The following is a 19,118-nucleotide window of genomic DNA, read 5'->3' as shown; positions in this document are numbered from 1 at the left end:
TTTATTTAACTTCAATTGTGAACTAGTTTATCAATATTATACATAGGCCTAACAGCTTGACAGTAAGCATACTTATGGCACTTATGCTCTGGAGCTTTCACAGAATTGTTTATTTATATATATATATATATATTTTTTTTTTTCTGATAGAAAATATAGCTACAAGTAATTTATGATATGCAAAGAGCAGTAATTTTGACTTATGTTATTCATTAAACTGTTTAAAAATATATGTAACTTCAAAACTATGAAGCTTTAAATATAAATTGTGCATTTTAGTACACTTACAGTTGCAAAGATCTATTTGTTGTTTTAACACGATTGTTCATGAAGATTATTATTCATGAATGTTATAAATAGGAATAAATTAATGTCTATAACAAGAAATGTAATAGTAATGTAACTTCATTTATAGATAAACAGCTAATAATCTTTTGTATATAAAAGTGAGCTATACTGCTGATAACAAAGTAATTTGATTATTTTTTAAACTTTATTTTGTATCTCCTTTTTAAAATGTGTAATTTTTGTAGTTTTGATGAAGAAATACAATTTTAAGTCATGGAAAATAAACAGTCATTAGCATGTACTTACATATTTGTATTTCTGTTTATTTAGTGCCTGGTTTTGTGTATACATTACATACTTAGTGATACAATGCTTTGTAACACAGTGAATTGTGCTGAATATAAATCCTCTCTGTGGTACCCAAATATTTCAGAGAAGCAGTGATTTGTTTTACTTTCAACTAATATATTGTATTAGTGAGGTATTAGTAAAGTATTGCAAGTATCTCTTGAAGTAACAGAGCATTATGTTTTCTTTGGAAAGAAAAAAAAAGTCCATATTAATTTTTCTTGAACATATTCCTGTTCTGTTACCTTGTGATACAGCACCTAACAGTTTTCTTCCAGAATTTACCAAAATTTGGTTCCTTGATAATCCTTGATATTTAGCCTGCAGATGTCAGCCTGCTCTATCCATGCTTTGTTTTGTGAACATATTTGAATGGTATCAATCCTGATCAGATTACATATTAAAAGGTGAAGTGTAGTACCTGATATATGGCACTGTTAAATCTGGGATTTATTCTGTGCTAACTACAATCAGCTTTGGAGAAAACTGTATGTTTGCAAATTGTCCAATAACTCTTTCATTGCCAAGCAGTGAATCCAGTGAAGAACTAGTACTGTGCAAGTGCTCTTTCCAGTGCCTGAAGTGCTGAGCTAAGTATGCTGTGCAGCAAGGTTTTATTGTAAACTTTGTCCAGTTGAGGAATTTATGATGATTGTCACACTGTAGTATTACCACGTCCTTCTTTCTTTCAAATCTTTTCTTGAGTTTGTGCCATTCCAGCCTTGGTTTGTTGAAACATACAGAATAAGAGGATTGAATTTATTCAATTTTGTGGGATGTATATATATTAACTAGTTCTCCCATTTCAAAGCATTTATTAAATATATAGTGTTAAGCTTACCAGTATTAACTTGTTTCCCCTTGTGGTACCCACCATCTGGACAGTGATGGAAGTTTATATTTGCAGAAAAACTAAATGAAAAGTGATGGTGGCGAATAGCTCCCTGTCAAAAGTCTTTAAACTTGAGTGCTAACCAGAACTGAAATATGTCTTGAAATACTGCTAATTCAAAAGATCATTAAAAACTTATGTATTATTAAAGTAAATAAACTAGAATAATTACAGAATATATAGTATATGAATATTTAAGTAAGTTTTAATATAGCTTGCCCGACAAGCAGACAATGACAATCTTCTGTTTTGTTACAAACTTCAAAATGTACCGTATACGTGTGTATATATACATATGCATTTTTATGTGTATATTCATATATATGCACATCCACCCTTAAATTTATCATAGCTATGTATAACTGGGCGAAGGGGGAACCACGAAATCTGTGTTAACTACTCTGTATTTGAGTTTGATGTTTGGGTCATAGTTTCAGCATAGAAGTTCAGTGACAGTAAATATTAACATACATTATAATGGCTTTTTTGACTCCTTTACAATAGGTAACTGTAACGGTTAACACACATTATAATGGTTTTTTGACTCCTTTAAAACTTTACAATTTTTTTTACAAATTTTAATTTGCATGAGATTTCTTACTGAATATCTTTGCTGTATATATTTTGTGAGAATTTGAAAAATTGAATGAATTTTAAAAAATACCATATTTATTACTGTGAGCTAGATAAAAATATATTGGGCAACTCAGTTCCCATCTAAAAGGATGAAAAGGAAGAAGATTTCCTAAATCCGCATCTTTAGGAAAACATAAAATAAAGTCACACAGGTACTCATTTCACCATGTTTGTTTACTATGAGGATCACATCTTTCTTGGAAGTTTATGATATAGTTACTGTCCTCTTACATCTCTGATAGCACTTCCACCTCTGAGACGTCTTCCCATTCCTAGGGAAGAAAGAGGATACATAATAGAAACTGTTGTGGGAACAATAGATTTGTAATGCACTGTAATAAATATTAAAATTATAACAGTAAACTTTATGTTCGGTGAGGAAAGAGAAGTGTATGTGTTTATATGGAAAATTATATATGATATGTATTTATGTAGCCATGGAGGTTAATCTAGCTGTGAGGCAACATACAACCCTGTGTTTGTATCAGATATTTCAAAAAGATTATGTACTTTATGGCATAGTTTACCTCTGGTAACTTAACAGTGAACAATGGAAGTTGTAACTTAAATGGTATGTAGTGACTGGTTTTCCAGAATATCTGAACACACACGGTTTTTTTTGTTTTTTTTTTTATCAAGAAATAGATGCAAAATTCTGTATGATGAGTACAGTATGAGTCTGCATTTGAATGAGAACTTGTATAGGAATTTTCCTTAAGTGTCTGGAAAATATATACTGAAAGTACTTTCCTAAAGATTATTCTCCATCCAGCCATTATGACTGAACACTTAATTTATGTATAATTTATTTTCGAAAGAAATAGTCAGGAAAGCCCTGAGTATTTCAATTGAATCTATTAGCAAAAACAACAACAAAACCCAATACACTTCTATTATGTATAAGAATTGGCGGCAATACAAATGGTTGCTGGCAACACTTGTACATTTACCTGTTCAAAATTACAGTAAGAATAAAAGTTCAGAGTAACTTTAAATTGTACTATAAGGCAGTTTCCTTCACAGTATAATGATACTTCAGACAACAGACTGATGCAATAAAATAAAACGTTACTGTTAAGCAGTGGCAGTGTTGCGAATCTACTTAATTGGTGAGCTCCAAGCTCTTGTGCTTCTAAAAATTATTGCTGCTGCTAAAACTCAATAAAACTTTTAAAATATGTGCATTAAAACCGTATTTTTAAATTGTTACTTTTCTGCTGAGTCCTTAAACATAAATAATTTCAGTGTGGTCACTTCTGTTTATTTACTGTGAGATTATAAGATCTCAGAGCTCAGTTCTGTGAGAGACTACCATTTGCCAAAGGTAGTCACTCCCCCAGTCCAAAAAAACCAACCAAACAAACAAAATAAAACAAACACCAAAACTTAGAGCTATAAAAGACAGGAAATCCAGGGCTACTGGAGGCACTATTTGCATTGCTACATTCTTTTTCTTCTTTTTCAAAAAGTTTAACTGTCTTTGTCTTTGCATTTGTGGCAGGGAAAAGTCTCTCTTTTATAGAGTACATTTGAAATGTAGTTGCTTTTAGTTCTCAGTTGTTATTAACAGACCATTTTTTTCTATAAGAAGTTCTATTAATGAGGTATATTATATATACATCTCCTTCTTACCAAGACTTTTGAAAAACTACTTTTTAAACAAATCGTCTCTACACTTTATCATGAATAGTATGTCCAATAAATTATTTTTCACCAATTCTTTCTGAAATACGTCACTGTTAGAATCCTTAATGCGTTTTTAGGGCTGATCTTGAGGATGGACCTACAATCAGTAAAGTACTGAAATATTGAAGTTAAGTGATGTGACTTGATTCCTTTGATTCCTGTTATTCTTCCAGTAGATGGTAGTGCTAACTGCAGCTGTGATGTTACCCTGAGAGTAGGCATTTGCATGGATCAGAAGAGTGCTTGTCTTTGCATCACAATTAAGTATATAAGAAAATGTATGTTCTGTCTTTATCTTCCAACTATAAAAAAAAAGGGGGGGGGGGCACTATCAAGTAAACACAGAGCTGCATATCTATAACATGAAATATGTAATACATAAATATAGTTAAATAGAGTTATTTTGACCATGGAAGATTTTTTTACCTGGTGAAGTCCTGTAAATCAGAGTATACAGAACTTAGTATTAAAATCTTACTGAACTGTCATACTGTTAAGCATGTCTTGAATGTTATGATAGATTCAGCCATAAAGGTCAACTCAAACAAGCAGTCATAAAATTTTGTATTTTACTGTTACTATATGTGTATAAGGTCTTAACAGAATGTAAAATACTTGGAATTATATCAGACTTTGATACTTCCTGTTGCATATGGTTCTTTGTAAGAACAAGTTGATTGGTGTGGTAAGGGACTCCGGGGGGGGGGAAGGGGGGGGAGATTGGATTAGTCAACTCTGTTTAGTAGATTGTAAAACTAATATATTCACCTGCTGTTTGTAATGGAAGAAAAAAAAAACACATCTGGAAATATCAGTAAGTAGACAATCTGAGTAACTCTTCGTTTTGCCTTTTCCCCCAGCTTTTGCCAGTGTTTGTCATCATCATCGAGCCCAATGTGTTCTATAAATATTTACTGATTTTACAGATTACTGTAGCTATAATGCCTGCAGTAGATGCCACATTGGTGGCAATGCAGAAAACCTGCATACTTCTCACAGTGTCTGATATATTAGATGTGCTATATCATTTGTATTTTCATGCTGCCTTCCATGAAGTGGTATTAATGAAAAGGCATTTCAGTATTCAGTGTCTGTAAGACTGGGAGGCTGCATTGGGTTGATTGTATAGGGGTACTTTGCAGGTTGTGCTTTTGTTTTGTGTTTCCCTGGATCATTTGCCAGCTGTTTTACCTTTCCCTTCCCACCAGCCCTAAGTCCCTAGCCTTAGATCACAGAAAAACAGATACTTTTCCACAGTGGTATTGTTTGTTTGTGTTTTTTTTTTTGTTTGTTTGTTTGTTTTTTTGGAGAGGGGGGTCTCCTACTCTTCTTTCTGTAGGAAGACACTTCTCTCCCTGTACAGGTGTTCAGTTTTCATATATATATATATATATATATATATACATACATACATATGTATATACACTATCTCTGATAGTCTGGATGTACCCTACAGGAGTCGTCCCAGGTTTGTTTGCAGTAGTAAGGTAGAGCTGCTGGTGTTCATGTGAACAGCCAAGTGCTAACCTACTATCAGTTGGTATTTCAAGGATTGGTGTTGGTGCACACTTTGGTCCCCAGAAGACATTTTACAAACCGATCCATATAAACAGACTTTGTGCAAGTTACTAATGTTATGAGGTGTGAGGGCAATTGACATCTTTAGTGTGATTCACTTTAAAGGCTCTTGCCTAAGTTTTGGCTGAATATGGAGTGATGAGGTTAATGACCCAAGGGCCATTAAATGTTGAAACTGTAGCTGCAAACAGTTTGTTTACTTTTCAGCTTTTTATCTGTCCTGATTTAAGAATGGCATTGGTTCTTTATGTATTGTATGCTGTCAGATAGGAAGAAGTAGATCCAAAAGACGTACTGTTTCCATCTTTTGAATTTTCCATTTCACTGAGAAAATATACGATTGGTTATTTCTTTGTTGATAGCTTGTTTAGTAAAATAGAAAGTACTATAACTATTGCTTTCCTTATTCATTTAGAGTTGTGAAGAACTCAAGATAGAGCTAAATATAAACTCAGTTCAAGAGCTAGTGTTTGTATTCTTACGGTTTGTAGGAAAAAACAGCAGATAGAACTCTTGAAAAAGAGCAGTTCCGTGTTGAATAGTGTGGAACATTAGCAGTTTTTTGATTCTTGTTATGATTCTTCATTTCTGCCATACAGCAAACCTACATATAAAAAGACCTTTTCTCCATTAGATTATCAAACAAGTTAATCCAATAATTCCAAAACAGATTATTTAATATTCTTTTGGACACCTTTATTCAGAATAGCTTTATTCACTGGCCTTAATATTTAAATCACTTAAAAGCTAACTGTGAATTTAAATGAACCTAATTAGTAATTCAGATTAATTTTCCTGAGGGTGCTAGTACTGACAAATGTTTGAAAATGAAAGAAAAAAAAAAAAAAGATTTTTCGTGGAAGTAAGTTGACATTGTGTAGAGTGTTCAGAACACTTCTTTGATATGTCGTCATGACCCTGCTTGACTCTGGAGAAAGGCTATTGGATTTTGTAGACCTGGCCTTCACTGTAAAACAACTTTGTAGCGAATTGCAGTTCATTAATTTTAAGACTAAAGATCCTGTGTATAGGAGAATAGCATACTCTTTCATCAGGGAACTGCTTCCTGATTAAACCTGAGTGGGAGAAGGCATTCTTTATCTTTCTTGGCAGGTGGCGTTGATGAGGAGTAGGGAATCCACCGAAATCAGAGGAGTGGTCCATTTTATTGATGCTCAGTAACAGAACCAGATAGTTGATTACAATTGATCACAGAATAGTTGATTTTGGAAGGGACCTCTGGAGGTCATCTAGTCCAAACCACAGCTCAAGCCTAGAACAGATTGCCTAGGCCCATGTCCAGGTGGCTTTTGAAGATCTCCAAGGAGGGAAACTCCTCAGCCTCTCTGGACAACCTGTGCCAGTGCTCCATCACTCACACAGTAAAGAACTGATTCCTGATATTCAGACAGAACCCCCTGTGTTCCAGTTTGTGCCATTGTCTCTTGTCCTGTCACTGGGCACCACTGAAAAGAGCCTGGCCCTGTCCTCTTTGTATCTTCCCTTCAGGTATTTATAGACACTGATAAGATCCCTCTGAGCCTTCTCTTCTCCAGGCTCTCAGCCCAGCCCTTTCAGCCTCTCCTCATAGGAGAGATGCTCCAGTCCTTTCATCATCTTGGTGACCTTGCACTGGGCTCTCTCCAGTATGTCCATGTCTCTCTTATACTGGGGAGCCCAGCACTGGACACAGCACTCATTGTGCAGCCTCACTGATGCTGAGTAGAGGGGAAGGATCACCTCTCTTGACCTGCATGCTAATACTTTTCCATTCTATTTACTGCAGGTTAAGGTTGATCCTCCTGCTTTTCAGCCTTTGTTGTTCTGCTGAAGATGCTGGATCACTACATTGAATGCATGTGCTGAGGCAGACTGTAGTGAAGTAAAGCAACAAGACAGGAGTATGGCTATTTCGAGAATTCCATAAAAAGGAATCACAGAAAAGCCTAAATGTGACGGAGCCTTCTGCGACTACTTTTGGGATCTGTCTGAGAAGTATGATTAACTCAGTTTCCTTTCAGCAGAACTGTAACATGAATAACCAGTATTTTTAAAATGTCTGTGCTGAGAAAGGCTGGTAATGCCTTACCTAGGCTCATCCTAGGTAAGGTCTGGACATCTGTCTGTAGCACTGAGAAGCTACTTTATAAATACTGTAAACATTCTCTTTGTTAGTCATGAAAGATTTAACAGATGCTATGTTTTGCTGTACCTGTGGAATAGTAAACATAAGCCAAGGAAATTAGATGTAAGTATAGATTATTTGTGAGCGCTTTAAGTTTTGTTCTTCCTTGAGTGCTGTGGTGTTATTGAATATGTTTACTGATTTCTGCTGCTAGAATAGAATAGTTCTATTCTCTTTCAGAGAATTACTGTATTAAGGTGAGTGAAATGATCCTGGTCTAGTTTGATGGTTAACAGAAGGCATGATCTACAAATAGGATAAGTGTCAGATTTCACCTTGGGAAAGGTAAAAGCAACTAAAGAAGGTTGCACTCGGATCTGGGAGAGAGGAGAGCTGAAGCTAGTGATTTAGACTTCAATTCGAGCTGAGGTGTTTTTTCACCTGATCAGAAGAAATAGTCGTGAAATGAGGAAGTAGTATTTTTCATGTTCACAGAAACAGATTTGCTGAGTAAGATGATGCTGTAAGTCATTTCTGGAACTGTATTTGAATACTTGAGTTCATGGAATGCTTGCTGACTTCTTAGGTAGAAATCTAAACAGATTATCTTCTTCCAGTTGTTTTCCAAAATGGTTGTATATTCACAATCTGTTCTATCATTTTTAATAATCTTTCAGTCCTTTGTCCTTCTGAAGTATCTTTGTGTTCTTATTTATGTACCTAGGCTCTTCCTTACACATTTTTTAAACTGCTTGCTGGTTTTGACATTCAACTCTTTTTCTTACTAGGCAGTCGTAAATCCTGTCATGTTTCTCAGGAGTTTTCTCCTTGCTCCAAGGGAATGGTGATTCTCTGTATTTTAACTTCTTAGCTTATGGCTTTCATTTATTCTGTCTTTTAGTTGTCTGAATCTATCTGCTGTTCTTTGCTTTATATTTTCCCTGTAACGGCTTTGTGCAGGTAATTCCAAGCACTGTAAAATCCTAGTTTGTGAGTTGTACTTCCAGTCACAATTTACTTGCAAATACATAATAATTTTAACCATAAACCCATTATCAATATTACTTGGGAAATGTATATAGTTTTAATATGAGTGTCTGCTTATTATTATATGACAATATGAAATACGAAAGGAGTCTATGATGAAATGACTGATGGAGATGGTAGATGATGGAGAGCAGTGCGTGGTGTCTCTGACTTCATTGAGGATTTTAGGCTATAACATCCTCATAGAGAAACTGATGAAGTATGAGTTGGGTGAACAGACACTGAAGGGAGGGTGCAAAAATGATGGTGCCAGGCTCTTTTCAGTGGTGCCCAATGCCAGGGCAAGAACAGAACAGAAAAGAATAAAGTCTACTTCATCTTTTCCACACAAAATACATGGTGGCTTGGAAACATGGGCAGTTTATATATATAAACCATTAATTGTTTTGAAGGACTGCTAATAAAAAACAAACAAACAAACAAACTTTATGTAAGTAGACTTCCAAAAGTGTTTGGGACTAATGCCTTGAATACTGGAAAAGTTCAAAAAATGTTTTGGTCTAGATTCTGTCATTAACAGCAGTTCTGGTGATACTTTAGAATATTTTATTTTGGTTGCAATTACTTTTATATTGGTTTATGATGTGAGATCCCGTGTATGGACTGCTTTATGATAATGATGATGATCTCACATAAGCAGACATACAGGTGATGTTTTTGGACATGTTGGACAAAATCTGAACATTGCGACAAAGCACATTTTGAAGTAATTGCTAGTATCGCTCTTCAAATATGAGTACTGAAGCCTAATATAAAGTTTGATTGTGCTGAGCACTCCTGATCAAAGACTGAGCTTTTGTTCTGGCTGACTCCTGGGTTCAAGCACCCTTTCAGCAGGAGCTAGGGAGAGACCTAAAGAAGTGCTGGGCCTAGGACATGGCTAGCATTTTGTGTGAAAAGACACCAGAAGCTCTGTTGAGATAGTGTACACTGGGACTCAGTAGTGGTGGAGAGGTGCAGCAGGGTACAGTCTCCCGTACCTGCTGGAGAAGCTAAGCCTGGCATATCACAGACCTCAGCTCAAGCAGAGGTCCTGGAGGGGAGGATACAGCTCTCCAGGTCTGGACATGCAGGGACGCCTTGCTGCCTCTCACAGTGTTTGAGGGAGTCTCCAGGCCCTCAGCCCCTACCTGTGCAAGCTGGCAGGAGGGGCTGGCAGACTCTGTGCATGCTAGATTGGGAGCTGGAGACTTCTTTGGTGAAGGCTGGATGCTTGTGAGGAAGAGCAAGGCTCCTGCTCCACATGTTGGTCTGTACCTACAGGATAGGTTTCATGCCTATCATGGACAAGGGGGCTGGGATCAATGTCCAGCAAAGCATTTGAGCCTGCAGAGCCTGAACCGTGCAGGAGCATTAGGAGGAAGTCCTGAGTGATAGAAGTGGACGATTCCCAGCTGAAGGGTTTGTAGGCCCCGTCTGCCTACCTGACCTGCTGTTTGGGATAGCTTGCTGCGTGAGAAGGACTCTGATCTGGGATGCTGCAGAGAGACTGCTAAAGCTTGTCCAGACCTTGAGTTATTGCTCTTCTGCAGGGCACCAACGATACTGGCAGAGTGTTTACTCAAGCTGTAGTACTTTTCTGTATTGCAAACTGCTTTGTGACCAAATAATTCTAGCCAAAATGAGTTTCCTTTTATTTTTATTTTTTATTGCATAAAATACAAATAGTACTTAGCTGCCATAATAATTCCAAAAAGAACTTTGAACCTGTGAATGCAATGCAAGTGTAATTGTAGCAGTTCGGATAAACTGCATATCAGAATTACATGCTGAAAACAGACCTAAGAAAGTTTCATGAATTTTATGAAATTTATTTGAAGAATATTCTACTTATACAAATATGTTAACTTTTCAAGGAATCTATTTCTGCATTAGAGAGTTGAGTAAATTGAAATGTCTAAGATTTATCTTTATTCTGAAAAGAGCTTTGAAACGTTATATAGAAGGCTTGAAGAGAAGCAGAAGTAATACTGACTGGATGATAATGATAATACAGGAAGCGGATAATGAACTAGTGACAGATAAGTTAAAATTAATTTTTATTGTTAGTTCAGGTCTGAATATGTGAGAAGCATCAAGCTGAATCCTGTATGACTTGGTATTAAATTTTGTGTTAAATAATATATCCATTAATGACATGTAGTAGTACATAAATGGAACAGTGATAAAATTATCAGATTGCTATAACTAGGAATTTTGATAAAAACCCTGACTGTTAAATTGGAAGTATAGATGGATATCAATAACTTGGGAATTTGATTAGGCAAATATGACATGAGAATTAATGGAAAAAGAAGAATATTGAGGGAAAAAAATGTACCAGAAAGCTATAAAATGTTTTTTTTTTCCTCCCTATAATATAATTATGTATAAAACACCTTCAGCATCATTTTATCGATGTGAAGGTGACTTTTCAGTTCAGTACTATGGCAGGCAAAGACTGATTCGATTTTGAAATTCATACGTAGGTATTTAGTTGAAAAACTTGTGGTATGGTCTTTCTGGAAGCTTCATGGGGTTGCTGTCTAACAGAGCAACTCCAGAAGGTGATTACTTTGTTTAGTTATGATCAACCTTGGTTAAAAGAGCAAAACAACTATAACTAGAATGAATTTAAGGAAATAATGTAAATTCAGCATGTCGATTGGGACTCAAGTCACTTAAAAGGCGAAAGCTCATGCTTTTCAATATTTTAAGTATGTGAGTTTTCAAATGTTCATTCTCAATGTGTTCACAAGAAAAAATAATGGTTGGATTAAATAACTGAAATAAAACAGGAATCCAAAGACAATGTCTTGAAAAAACTTACATCAGAATTTGTAAAAGGTGATGTTAAGTTCTTTGCAAATGTTCTCATTCTGGTGTATTTTGCTCTTGTGCTGTGTATTGTGATAGATGCTAACATTTTAACTAATGCTGATGATTTTATGTTAGTGATATTTATTTGTAGATAGGGGGATAGCTGACATCTCAGTTACAGTGAAGAACTGCAAATAATTTTCAGGATCTCAGGAAAATGCTTAGGCTAAGCTGTTAAATCTGGTATTTTTTAGGTACACCGACCATTTTTTTTGTAGAATGGTACTTGGGTAGAATAGAGTACTCTGTTGGAGTCATAACCATGTTGTAAGTCAGCTGTGCTGCTCTCTTCTATGTAAGATCTGCGTTGCAGCCCATTCAGTTCCGTGTACTGGGTACAGGGAAAATGATTTATTCCTGGTTGATTCTTCTAGTAGGTGTACTGAAACTCTATTGTGTAGGCCAGCATATAGTGTTGCTGTTCCTTGTCTTTCAGGACAAAGAAGGAGTGGAGGCTGTATCTGTGGGAGCTATTCTTTCTGACTACCAGAGAGTTCGAGTTGAAGATGTGTAAGAAAATATTAATCTTTATTAACATAGACATTTTGATATCTAATTAATTCAGTTTGCTAATATGTGTTTTTTTGTTTCTTTTTTTTTTTTTCCCTGGAACTATGTGTTTTGTATATAGTATTAGTAAAAATCCAGTAGAGAGTATACCAGATTTTCAGATTTTTTATTTTAGCAGGCAGCTAGGCACCACACCACCATTCACTTGCTCTTCCCGCCCTAACAGTGTGACGGTGAGAGAATCAGGAAAAAAAATAGGTAAAACTTGTGGATTGAGATAAACAAGATAGTTTAATAGGACAGAAAAAGAAGGGAAAATAAGAATAATTGTGATAAAGGACTATACAAAACAAGTGATGCACGATGCACTTACTCTCCACCTGCTGACCAATGCCCAACCAGACCCCAAGCAGCAGCTGCCCCTGCCCCAGCCAACTTCCCCCCCAGTTTTATCATTCAGTAAGGTGCCATATGGTATGGAATATCCCTTTGGCCAGTTTGGGTCAGCTGTCCTGGTTCTGTCCTCTTCCAGCTTCTGGTGCACCCCCAGCCTCCTCGCTGGCTGCATGAGAAGCTGAAAAGTCCTTGACTTGTTGTAAGCACTGTTCTGCAACAACTAAAACATCCGTGCATTATCAGCACTCTTCTCATCCTAAATCCAAAACACAGCACCATAGCAGCTACTAGGAAGAAAATTGTCCCAGCCAAAACCTGGATGCACAAACCATTCCAGTTACTTGGACTCACCTAATTTGTTAGATAATGTTAGGCATCTAAATGAACTACTTCACATGCAGAGTTGCAAAATATTTCTCTTAATTTCACAATTGAGTGCTCTCAGTTAAAATATATGAAAACAATAGCAAAACTAGTCAGATTACACAGGTGGTAACTATGAATTTAGGTGTCAACATTAAACATTCATTTAAATACAAAATCTTGACACTAATACTAGTCAGAAATCCCATATATTAGACAAACAGTGTCAATTGTCAAATAAATGTATTTTTTGAGTCATTTGACCTAGTCCTGTAGTTTTTAAATTTCTTTAATGCTTTTAAATTTTCTAGAATCTAGGCATTACACATTTTATTGCCAACTGATGATACTTGACATTTTGCAGAACAGTTAACAATTGATAGTGCAAATGAGTGATTCTCTACTATGATAATCAAGTGCTATATTTCAAATGCTAAGTATGATATGTATCAAAACATAATTAAATTTACATTATCAACTTTTTATTTTGTATCTCAAGCTGCATACATTTTCCCAAATGATTCTTTTCCTTGGGTATGGATCCAAATCACAGGCTTGAGTGTAACAAATTCAACATATTGTACTAATGACATGTGCCATGGTTACCAGAGTGGTAACTCTTGCCCTAGCTGTGTTCATAAAAAGTGATCATTTCCTAAGGTGTTAATGGGTTTGCATCCCTAAAGGTTTTGCATAGTTTTACTGAAGTTCCCAGGCAAATCTGTTTACATCAATGTGTTACATCTTATATAAGTGAACTGTAGTCAGAACAAGATTATGTTGTCTTTTTTTTTCTTTACTAATATTAGAGTTTACTACTCCTACATTTCAAGTTATAAATTAAATATTTTAATTGAATTATGGAAGAAAATTACATAATGATAGGAAATCATAGAAGCTCATTTTCTTTAAGTTAATCATGCTGTGTAAATGTATGGTGCTTGGCTTTCATCCTCTTTTATTTTGTTTTTAAGATGCAGAAGGCTTAGTCTTCAGCCTTTAGCTTACCTTTGGCGTCGAAAGCAGGAGATACTGCTTAAAGAAATGATATCATCTAATGTTCAAGCCATAATCATAAAAGTAGCGGCTTTTGGTATGTATTCAATATGAGTAATATTTTCTGCTAAAACTTGAGTGGGCAAATCCACTACATAACAAAGAAAAACAGGAACTTTGTTCTATATTTCTGAATAAGAAATGTTAATATGAGTGTGAAGAAAATTAAAACATAAAAAATAAAAAATCATACGGCTGAATAACAGTCATAATGTCTGAATCAGCCTGTATACATTTCATTCTTTTCTCAGAGTAGACAAAGCTGGAAAGTAATTCTTCATAGCATAGTTATTAAATTCCTTTTTCAATTTTTTTGTTCTGTTTTAGTTTTGATTCGCAGTGAAGATGCATACATAATTCAGTGGTTCACAGTATTGTCATTTATAGATGATGCAGACTGGTGACTAGACAATATTGTAAAATAACCATGAAAGTTTTAATAGAAATATAACAAGTTAACATCAAAGAAGACGTAATTATATGAGGCCAAAACATTTCGTGTAGAAACACTTTGAATTCATGGAGCATATAGCAAACAGCAATAGTTTTTCATTTTCTTTAAAAAAAAAAAAAAGTTTACAATGTAGTTTCTTAGTGTAGCAGATTATTAACATGTTTTCATCATCAGGTAGGTAATATGAGGTTTGTATAACGGAGCAAATGAAAAGATTATCAGCTTGTTTATTGTTGAAAGTTAAGTTCAAGTGAAGTTTTATAGGAAGTCTTATTGCTCTGCAGAATGGCTAGTATAATGCAAGAGCGTTAGTGGCTTTGGTGGCTAAAGCAGTGTGTCTAAAAAAGTGTTACATAACCTTAGAAGTCTGATGGTTAGCTTATTTGGGCAACTTTCACATTAAATTCCTAATGTCTGTCCATCTTCTTTAAAGGACTGCTTTATAACAAAGTTATTTCTACTGAAATACTGACCAAGACTTGAATTATAATCCATTTACACTTAGGTGAATTCTATGAGTTTAAAAAAAAAAAAATTATTTTTTTTTATTTTTTTAAATCTGCTTCTCTTTAGGTGATATTGCTTCTGACCACTTTTTGCATTATGATTATGATCGCCTTGCTGTATTGTTCTCATAGCATCTATAGATTAGTGGGATTAGAATGATTAGAAATATGGTGTTCCCTCATTCACTTAGAGATAACAAGTGACATAATTTAATAGCATTTGCCTGAATTCATGGAAGGCAAGTTACAAGTACATAGGAGTCTTTTCTACATTACACTTGTTTGTTTGTTTGTTTGTGTTTTTTTGTTTTATTTTGTTTTTAATTGGAAAAAAATAAACACTTTTTAAAGGAATCAAGTTTTCATACCAGGTAAAGTATATCTATTTTAGGGAAAAAAAAAAAGCTTACATTCCTTATGCTGATGAAGGAAAAAATGGATGTCCACAAGAATATGCAACATGCTTTTTCCAATCAGAATTATTTTTCATTAAATGCAGGTTGTTTTCATTTATTTGTATAACTAAAGGGAACTAACCAGGAAAAACAAACAACAGCCCCAAAATGGAACAAGTAAATACTGTTTAAAATATAGGTGAAGTATATTAAAGAAAACATATGATTTAAATAATAGATGCAACTATTTCACAAGTAGATATCATTGCCTTATCCCTGAAGCAAGATAAGCTTTTCTTTTGTATTCTGCAACCTTAAAAAAAAAAAAAAAAAAAAAAAAAAAGGCTTAAAATGGACCAGTTAGTGCACAAAGAGTCCTTTGTTGGCTATTCATTTAAGAAGCAAATACCATAAATACTTGTAGATAGCAATTAGATAGAAAATCGCTGCGAGATTTTTTTTTCCTTTTTATATTTTTGGCTACAGGTAAAAGAAAGATCTTATCAGAGTCAATTTCTCACCTGCCTCAGGCAAATGTAATTAGATGTAAGCAAATTTAATGGAGCTTGTGTGCTCTGGGGCCATTCTGTAATGCTTTAATAATTGCATGCCTTATTAAAGAGGATTTAAAGTATGAAGGCTGTTTAACATATCAAGTGGCAAAGAAGCTAACGTACAGTTTAACTTTTTGCCTTTTAGATTAATAATCAAAGCTAAACTGCAATGAAAATATTTAAAATAACAGATTTAATAGTCTGAAGGATGATACATTAGATGGTACGTCCTACAGATGTTAATGCAAGAAGCAAATCTGTAACTTGAGCTTGACATTCATCAGCGCTGGCATACTTGTACACCTGCCTTGTCCTGTTTTCCATTAACTCAGTGCTAGTATTGGCAAGGTAAAAGCCTGTCATTTTATGTAGAAAACACATAATTATGCAAGTAAATGAGCATTAGTTTAGTACATTTCCCTAAATCCACCATTACAAATTAATACCACAAACTTTGCCAGTGGCAAGAGTTTTCTATCTCAGAGTAGTATGCTTTTCCAGATGGAATACCAATTGCTCTCACTTTCATGCAAAAGAAGTATTGTTAGTGGGCCTTCCTCATGTGCCTTCTGTTGATCTATATGTAGATCAGCTTGCTTTCCTTTAGAGTGTATTTCAGAGGCTTTAATGCTGAGAGAACATTCCATGATCTAACAGCAAACCTAAGCAATAAAAAAAGAGTAATTCTTATGAATGTCTGTCTTCCGTGCCACTTTCCTGCTGCAGAAGATGCCTGTGTGATGCACGATACTTTTGTATTTGAAATATATCTCTCTTCAGTGGAAATAACAGAAGGTTAGAATGAGGTTACTCAGTAACAGCTAAAGTAGGACCAGTTGTTATTGTCTTTATGTGCATCTGAAATTCCAGTAATACCCATTGCTTCTGTGAGATTGTGCGATATAACATAACCATAAGACGTGTTTTTGATATCCTTGTTCTGTGAACACATTGTATGGGTTAAAGCAATAAATAACTTGTAGAATCTACATATAACAGATTCAACTTTTAGGTAACTTTATGTACTACTCTTAATTGTACCAGGTTCTGAAGCAAATAGCTTCCACTGCAGCACAAAGCATAATACCTTAAGTAGAAATTAAAGGAGGAGGAGGGTTTGGGAGGAATCTTAGGGTTCCTCACATCATGGTCTTCACTAAAATTCGAGAATCAAGTTTTACTTAGTTTTACTTGGCTTACATAATTAACTACCTACATCTTGTTGAAAATTGACACTAAAACTTAAGTGCCATTACACATGTTGAAATGTGACAACATTCATTTCTGTAAATATAGTTGAAATTTTTTTTGTTACGCTGGTAAGAGTAATTTGTCCTCAACAATTATATTTTCCTTGATGTTTTAAGAGGAATGTTCACCTTCAGTAAGTTTTTATGAGGATAAGTGAACATTGTTTACTTGAGAAACTGGGGAAAAAAAAAAAAAACTTCAATCAAAAATCAAACTTCAAAACTTTCAATCAAAATCAGAACATAAATCTGATAATGGAATCTATGGCAGTATTTACAACCTTTTTTTCTTGATATTGTCTTTTTTACTTAATATGAGACTTGTGTTCCACTTCAAATTATGATATACAAAGCAGCAAAAAACATTTTCCAAATATCTAAAAAATTTTAATGACTGTCAACTCTGTTAGGAATAATGTAATCTTAAACTTTTATTAGAAAAATCATTCCTGAAAAAAGTTAAATTATTGTCTTGTATACGTATATGATAACTTTTAATGCATTTTTATTACTGTACCTGTTTGGTTTATATATTTGGCAAATGAAATTAATACCTAGCATGCACTTTTAGAAACGTATTCTTATCAGTCTTTTCCCCCTTTTTCTAATCCTTGTTTCCTGACATGCTACTGCCATTGAACTTTCAAACAATGCTTCAAAAACTTAGTTGCTCCTTTAGAGTACTGGCATTTTTGCCTTAGGCACGTTCCCTAATACATATGTCTGCACCTTCATCATTCATGTTATTGACAATAAAAAGATGGCACACCTGTTTGTTCACCAGACATTGAATGAAAGGGCTTGAAATTATGAAACCACAAAACCACAGGAGTCATTTTAGCTCAGGTCCTTTTTCCTTTTTTTCTTTTTTCTTTTCTTTTTTTTTTTTTTCATGAGGGAAAGACTTTAAGTGAAAAGTTTTGGAAATAATAAGGAAAGAAAATATTCTTTGCATTTGGAATGTTATATGCCCTGATGTTTGTATATGAATGACAGATACTTTGATAACAATGTAAGATGAGGTTTCAGAAAGAGCTTTTAATACATGAGTAGAAAGAAATGTTTTAAAATCATATGTTAAAGAAGAGATGAGTCTGTGACCATTTGCATGAATGGATCTAGAAATAAGAGAAAATATGATTCCTTCTTTGCCATCTCTTAAGCCTGTAGGCTGGAGGTTGGCAAGACTGGGGGGAGTGTCGATATTTTCAGTAGTAAAAGATAACAGGAGTTAGAAGGAAGAGTGGGAAAGTGAATGTGCCTGAAAACACAAAGTAATTGAGAGTTGACTTTGAGTGCATTGCATTCTTAAGGAGATGTCAGAGACAGAAAATTGAAGAGAGACAGCTTTAGAGTGGAAGGATCACTTTGCAATTTGAGATCAGATCATCTAAAGAAATAGTGAAAAGGCAGAAATGGTCTAAGAATGGACTATTAGGCTTTTAAAGTGAAAAAGAAAAGGAAGTGTGGGTTCTAATGAAGGAGACAGGACAATAGTCAGAACTTCGAGTTGAAAAGTAGTGGAATAAAATGAGCTTAGGAAAAGGTGTCAAAAACAAAAATAAGCTTAACAGAATTAAAAGCAATAGGGAGAGATGGTGTTTTGTTAAAACTCAAGTGTTACTTGCTGCTCTTTGATGGTTTGTAAAATTTAAGTTCTGAATGCACAATTACTATGCAGATTTCTATGCTGAAACAAAGCTTAAGCTCAAACCCTTAAAGGTGTGTGTGTGTACTTAGAGCCATAGATAGTTTGTGTTCCAGGCCCCTATGAGTTCTTGTTGTAGGACAAGATTGTTTATTTTTGCTTTGTTATTATTAAGATTATTTCTGCTTTATTTCTGATTGTTTATTTCTGCTCTGACTTTTACCCTTTTGTGGGTGATCTGCTGGTTTGTTCTGTCAGAAGTCTATTGATCTATTTGTGAGCTGTGACATTTTTTTAAAGATTTATAACTTGTCTGCATGGGGATGAATGTAATGACATGGACACAAACTTTAGCACTTGCACATGCCACAAAATCAAATTGTAATTCCTTAATCACGCTACTGCTGTTCAACGCACAGAAATATCAAAATCTTCTAACAGAGACAAAAAAGCACACCATTTTTAACCAAACTGAGGTGCTAGAGTGGCCAAACTCTTTGAATGAAATAGGTTAATAAGCAAAAGAT

At 34.7% G+C, this 19,118-nt stretch overlaps 1 protein-coding gene across 2 annotated transcripts in view; it reads left to right on the top strand.

The window, feature by feature from the left end:
- Positions 1–19,118, top strand: part of DPH6 (diphthamine biosynthesis 6) — a 200,204-nt gene that overhangs the window by 39,826 nt on the left and 141,260 nt on the right. For both annotated transcript variants that reach the window (XM_035552235.2, XM_035552236.2), the window contains exons 4-5: positions 11,896–11,969; positions 13,703–13,821. In XM_035552235.2, the coding sequence (XP_035408128.1) occupies positions 11,896–11,969; positions 13,703–13,821 (193 nt within the window). The remainder of the gene's footprint in view (positions 1–11,895; positions 11,970–13,702; positions 13,822–19,118) is intronic.

Source organism: Cygnus atratus, chromosome 5 (genome assembly GCF_013377495.2).
Source record: "Cygnus atratus isolate AKBS03 ecotype Queensland, Australia chromosome 5, CAtr_DNAZoo_HiC_assembly, whole genome shotgun sequence".
NCBI classification, from domain to species: domain Eukaryota; kingdom Metazoa; phylum Chordata; class Aves; order Anseriformes; family Anatidae; genus Cygnus; species Cygnus atratus.
This window is presented reverse-complemented; position numbering and strand designations above follow the sequence as displayed.